Source organism: Scyliorhinus torazame, chromosome 5 (assembly GCF_047496885.1).
Source record: "Scyliorhinus torazame isolate Kashiwa2021f chromosome 5, sScyTor2.1, whole genome shotgun sequence".
In the NCBI taxonomy this organism is placed as follows: Eukaryota; Metazoa; Chordata; class Chondrichthyes; order Carcharhiniformes; family Scyliorhinidae; genus Scyliorhinus; species Scyliorhinus torazame.
Genome location: NC_092711.1, coordinates 161,557,272 through 161,563,889, shown reverse-complemented (window position 1 = coordinate 161,563,889; position 6,618 = coordinate 161,557,272). Strand labels below are relative to the sequence as shown.

Below are 6,618 nucleotides of genomic sequence, written 5' to 3'. Positions count from 1 at the left end.
TCCTGGGCAGGAATTTAGGAAATCACTGTTGGGTCAGGAACCTGAAGAAGATTCACACTTCTACCAGAACAGGTTACCCAATTTTGGTGGTGAACGTCACTTGTGTACTTCATCAGTATACTGCTTTAAAAAAATAAACATTGACATTTCAGAGTCCTCTCTTGCCTGATTGTTAAGCCTCTTTCGAATTGAAGCATTTTAGAGGGTCAGTTTGGAACTGAGTAAATAAGGCACCTTCAACCAAATTAAACCAAATCTAAATATTAATTATATACCCTTTAAAACAGAGATAGGGTCTCCAGGATGTGCAAGAAAGATTAACAAGGATGATATCAGAACTGAGAATGTTTAAGTTTCAGGAGATATTGAACAGGTTGGGGATATTTCCCCTGGGGAAGAGAAGGTTGAAGACTGACCTGATAGAGACTTTAATGGGTGTGATAGGATTGACATCATCAGGGTGGCATAGTGGTCAGCACTGCTGCCACACGGTGCTGAGGACCCGGGTTCACTCCCGGCCCTGGGTCACTGTCCATGTGGAGTTTGCACATACTCGCCGTGTCTGCGTGGGTCTCACCCCCACAACCCAAAAAGATGTGTAGGTTAGGTGGATTGGCCATGCTAAATTGCCCCTTAATTGGAAAAAAATAATTAGGTACTCTAAATCTATATTAAAAAATGTTTTTTTTAAAAGTCATCGCTGTGATTACAGAATAGAAATTCACAACTGACAATTCTAGTTGTTACGGAAAATCCTTCTTCCTCTCAAACTATAAATATTTGACCCCCACCCATGCTCTCCTCATTATTGATTTTAACACTAATTTATCCTTCTGTCCTCCTGCTTTCCCCCAAGTCTCCTCCCGTGAAGATGCTGACTCTCGGATTCAGTTTCACACTCACCTATTCCCCTCCCCAGGTGCTAAGGGCGAACGTTACAATCAATCCCCGTGACTACTAACATGTACTTTGTGTCAGGGTGAGGTCACTGCCCCTCCTCCACTTTTCATCCCAGTCCCAGGAGTTTGGACAGTGTCGGCCGCAGCTCCCACAATCCCCGCGCTAGGGAAACCGCTCTATTCACCGCACGGGCGGGTGATCAGGTACTGCGCATGTCCAAGGCTGAGGGGAAGCTGCGCATGTGTGGAGGAAAGCCCGCCCCTGGCCTTCCTGCTGAGGTATTAATCAATGGGAAACTGGGAGGACCGGAAGGACTCTGGTCCTCCAGCCAATCAGAAGGCAGACGTTGTGTTAATGAAGATTGACCATGACACTGACTGAAACCTCTTCCTGTCTCCAACATCTGTGAGTAAAACACTTTCCTTTCTCCCCCTTTCCATTTCTTTTCTCATTCTCACCTTCAATTGGTCACTTGCAGCAACTGAAGGGAAAGGAAGTGAATCCGGGGAGGGTGCAGACTCTGGAAAGCTTGGCCCAGATCTCTCTCTCTCAAAGACATTGACATCCTTTGCTCCCTCAGCTTGACACATCTATTTGTTTGGCTAAAAGGGTGGTTTCTTTCCTAATGTTCACAATTAAAAGGGTTGGTTTCCCCTGTGTCTATGCGGGTTTCCTGCAAGTGCTCCGGTTTCCTCCCACAAGTCCCGAAAGACGTATGTCTGGTAATTTGGACATTTTGAATTTTCCCTCTGTGTACCGGAACAGCACGGCAGCATAGTGGTTGGCACAATTGTTTCACAGCTCCAGGGTCCCAGGTTCGATTCCCGGCTTGGGTCACTGTCTGTGCGGAGTCTGCACGTTCTCCCCGTGTATGCATGGGTTTCCCCTGGGTGCTCCGGTTTCCTCCCACAATCCAAAGATGTGCAAGTTAGGTGGATTGGTAATGCTAAATTGTCCTTAGTGTCCAAAATTTCCCTTAGTGATGGGTGGGGTCACTGGGTTATGGGAATAGGGTGGAGGTATAGCCTTGGGTAGGGTGCTCTTTCCAAGAGCCGGTGCAGACGCGATGGGCCGAATGGCCTCCTTCTGCACTGTAAATTCTATAACAGGCGCCGGAATGTGGCGACTCGGGGCTTTTCACAATAATTTCATTGCAGTGTTAATGTAAGCCTACTTGTGACAATAAAGATTATTATTATTATTGGAGATGGCTAAAATTTAAAGGAACAGTAAATACATGTCGGACAGAGATATGTCGAGTGTTTTTACATGGTACAGATTAGATATATTATGAAAATAAATTACTGTGGATGCTGGAATCGTAAACAAAAACAGAAAATACTGGACAATCTCAGAAGGTCTGACAGCATCTGTGGAGAGAAAAGGGAACTAATGTTTCGAGTCTGCATGACGCTTTGTGACAGTTAGAGAGAACTGGAAATGGGGTCAGATTTGTACTGTAGTGGGGGAGGGGTGGAATGGAGCGGTGGGGGTGGAATGGAGCGGTGGGGGTGGAATAGAGCGGTGGGGCTGGATATGGACCAGCAATAGGTGGAGATATAGACAAAGATGTCGAGAACAGAAGATAAAAGGAATGCAAATGGTGGTAATTAAGGCTAAGAAGGGTGCTGATAGTGGTACATAAAAAGGTTAGAATGTGTGAATGGCAGAATAAAGGTGAGCAGTGTGTAAAGGGCAACTTGAAATAATTCGAATGGGGGAGGGGAGAAGAATAATGGGGAGGGAAAAAACGATCAATGGAAGAAATTAAAACAAAAATAAATTGATAGATAAAAATGGGGTAAAGGTGGTGGAGAGTCTGAGGTTGTTGAACTCAATGTTAAGTCCGGAAGGGTGGAACATGCCTAATCGGAAGATGAGGTGCTGTTCCTCCAGTTTGCGCTGGGCTTCACCTCAACATTGCAGCAGGCCAAGGACGGACATGAGGACTGAGAGCAGGGCGGTGAGTTGAAATGGCAAACGACAGGAAGGTCTGAGAACTGCTTGCGGATGGACCGGAGGTGTTCTGCAAAGTCTGGAAAAATATATTCATTTTGCTTCGGTTTGCACCCCTCTATCACCTCCACATGGTCTGTCTCCGACACTTCCCTTTCCTTCCTTGACCTTTCTATTTCAATTTCTGAGATAGACTGTCCACTAATATCCACCACAAACCTACCGACTCCCACAGCTACGCCGACTACAGCACTTCACATCCCACATCCTGGAAGGACTTCATCCCATTCTCTCAGTCCCTTCACCTCCATCGCATCTGTTCCGATGATGCCACTTTCCAAAACGGTGCTGCTGACGTGTCTTCATTCTTCCTTAACCGTGGCTTCCCACCCACTGTGGTCGACGGGGCTCTCAACCGTGTCCGACCATCACCCACACCTCTGCCCTCCCCCTCACTCCTCTCCCAGAACCAGGGAGTGAAGGTATCGAGAGATATGGGGGATAGTTTTGGAAAATGATGCTGAGGTAGATCGGCCAATGCTCTCATTGAATGGTTGAGCAGGTTCAAATGGCCGACTGCAGCTCCGATTTGTTGTGGTCCCTGTGTCCAGGCCAGGAAGCAGTGAGCATGGATCTGTCAATCAGCCTGAATCAGCACCTTCAGGAGAATTGGGAGGGTGAATATTAGGTACAGCAGAGTGAGAATGGAGGGAGAGTGTGTGGGACGGAGATTTACAGATGTTGCGGAATGCAAGAGAAAAGAAAGTTCCAGAGAAACTAGAATAGTTTGTTCTGAATTTCTATCCTGTACTGACAGTGATATCTTTGTAAATTGTTCAACAGGTGATTCAAAGAGGCCAAATTACAGACAGAAATCTAATACATGTCGTCTGGATCTGACAGTCCCTCAATTCCTTGGGACCTGAATATCATTGGCCTTCGAATCTAAAGGAGAAATGTTTGCCTCATCTGTCAACTTGAAAAGATTTTAAACACCATTGTGACTGGAAAAGCACCGAGACACACACACCCGAGTGAGAGTGTTCCAGAGCACTGACTGTGGAAAGAGCCTTAACCAGTTACACAGCCTGAAAAAACATCGCACCATTCACAGCGGGGAGAGACTGTACACGTGTTCTGTGTATGGACGAAGCCTCAACTGATTGGCCGAACTGGACAGACATGAGGAGACCCAAAACATGGAGAAACCATGGAAATGTGAGGACTGTGGGAAGGGATTCATAGCACCGTCTGTGCTAGAAATTCATCGACGCAGTCACACTGGTGAGAGGCCGTTCACCTGCTCTCAGTGTGGAAAAGGTTTCACTCTATTATCTGACCTGCAGAGACACCAGCGAGTTCACACTGGAGAGAGGCCGTTCACCTGCTCTCAGTGTGGGAAGGGATTCACTCAATTATCTGACCTGCAGAAACATCAGCGAGTTCACACTGGGGAGAGGCCGTTCACCTGCTCTCAGTGCGGGAAGGGATACACTCAGTTATCCCACCTGCGGAGCCACCAGTGGGTTCACACTGGGGAGAGGCCGTTCACCTGCTCTCAGTGTGAGACGGGATTCACTCAATTATCTGACCTGCAGAGACATCAGCGAGTTCACACTGGTGAGAGGCCGTTCACCTGCTCTCAGTGTGGGAAGGGATGCACTCAGTTATCCCACCTGCAGGCACACCAGCGAGTTCACACTGGGGAGAGGCCATTCACCTGCTCTCAGTGTGAGAAGAGATTCTCTCGGTTATCCACCCTGCAGCGCCATCAGCGAGTTCACACTGGGGAGAGGCCATTCATCTGCTCTCATTGTGGGGAGGGATTCACTTGGTTATCCAGCCTGCGGACACACCAGCGAGTTCACACTGGGGAGAGTCCGTTCACCTGCTCTGAGTAGGTGAGATATTCAGTGATCCATCCCAACTATGGAGACACCGCCAAGTTCTCAATGGGGCGAGGCCGTTCTTCTGCTCTCAGTGTGGGAGAGACTTTGTGTTTCATCGCACATGCTCACACACCAAGTTCACAATTGATTACAGGGGTTGGATTCCGCTGGTCTGCTCTCAATCGCATCCAGGACTGCATTTTGTTAATTGTGTCAGTTGATCAATAGGGATGGGCGGAGGGTTTCTTCTTGCTGGACTGGTTTGTCTCACAAAATTGCCTCCAGTCGGCTGATGATCATTGAGCCATGTTGTGAATTCCTGGCTTCAACTTTCACGAGGATCACAGAGCGAAATAGTGTTTGGTGGTGTAGCCATCTGGGATGGCCACTTACAAAGAAACATGGACATTTGCAAAGCCTCAAGGGAAATATGGCCAATGTAAGATTCAGGCAGGCTCAGAGCCTAAATGTATATTTGTAAGCAGAAGCAGACGGGATCGAAACCCCCAGCCGATTTGCATGCTAATGACCCATTTCCCTAAGATAAAGGAACTGGTACTCAGGTATCCAATACAATTCCAGACATTTCGGTGCCACTCCCTTTACTCGGGAAGCATAAACTCAGGACCCGCCCAGCCATCAAAGCACCCGCCCCTTTATTGGCTCAGATCGAAGGCAGTGATCGAGGACTGCCGAATTATTGGGTCCAAACCGGAGGACCGCCCAAAAGAGCGCAAAACCCCCCCAAGGATAAAGAGAGACACTGCCATGTGTTCGGTCTCTTTTGGACCTGGCGCTCCGGCAACGTCGGACTCCATCTGCAGCACCACGACCAGAAGCAAGTTCAAGTTCAATGCTCGCTACCATGCGGATGAGCCTAGCTGAACCACAGTTATTTCTCCAGACCCAGCAGATCCAGATTCGAACAAAGACCACTGTTCCTCTGACCTAAGCCGGATGCCTGAAGTTAAGTACAGGTTGTCATAGTGATAGGTGTAATTTAGCTCGTAGTGTTTATGTTGCATGTGTAAGTTAATCTTGTGTGTAAATAAAGTATTATTGATCTTGAACTAACTAACTGGTTGTTTGGGTCTTTGATCGATATCCGATTGAACCTTGTGGCGGTATCATTTGATACCTGGTGACTCTGAAAGCATATCCTATTCATATCTAGATTAAGAAGGGCAACCTTATTAGCTGCCATATTTATAGCAAGTAAATATAGCAACAGTGGTTGGAAGATATTTAGTTCCCATTTCTGTTTGGATCCCCCTAAAGCATGCCACCTTGCCATGGAGATGGGCAATGGAGGGTACATGGATCTTTTGTTTAATTTATCTCGGTGTTTCTCGCAGAAGAAAATTATCAAGCTATGGGGCAGGTTGTCTGACATGGACTGAGAAACAACATTAAATGGTGTGATGGGAGACAGGCAATAACTAATATTACAGGGATTGGTTAGCTCAGTTGGCTGGATGGCTGGTTTGTGATACTGAGCGACACCAACAGCGTGGGTTCTACTCCATACCAGCTGAGGTCATCCAAGAAGGCCCTGCCTCCTCAACATTGCCCCTCGTCTGAGGTGTGGTGACCCTCAGATTAAATCACCACCAGTCAGCTCTCTCTCTCTTTCTCACAAAGGGGGATGCTCTTACGAAATACTGACAGTGGTACCAGCCAGTAACAAGGTTAAGATAAGGGAGTTATGTATACTCAAGACCCAAGGACGGTCGATGAGGGGGTCTGGAAGGCATCATGAGTTCATGAGTAACCCCCTAGCTGTCCATGAGCTGATCACTCAGTTCCCTGCTGCCCAGTAACCACTTTCATTGGATCTACCAGTCAATGTGTGCAACCTACAATCATTGTGATT

At 47.4% G+C, this 6,618-nt stretch overlaps 1 protein-coding gene across 1 annotated transcript; it reads left to right on the top strand.

Annotated features, from left to right (window-relative positions):
- Positions 1–1,269: 1,269 nt before the first annotated feature.
- LOC140422264 (uncharacterized) lies at positions 1,270–5,819 on the top strand. The gene is made up of 2 exons (XM_072507312.1): positions 1,270–1,305; positions 3,700–5,819. Exon 2 carries the CDS (start codon positions 4,056–4,058, stop codon positions 4,755–4,757), a length of 702 nt encoding a protein of 233 aa, XP_072363413.1. The 5' UTR covers positions 1,270–1,305; positions 3,700–4,055; the 3' UTR covers positions 4,758–5,819.
- The last annotated feature ends 799 nt before the right edge of the window (positions 5,820–6,618 follow it).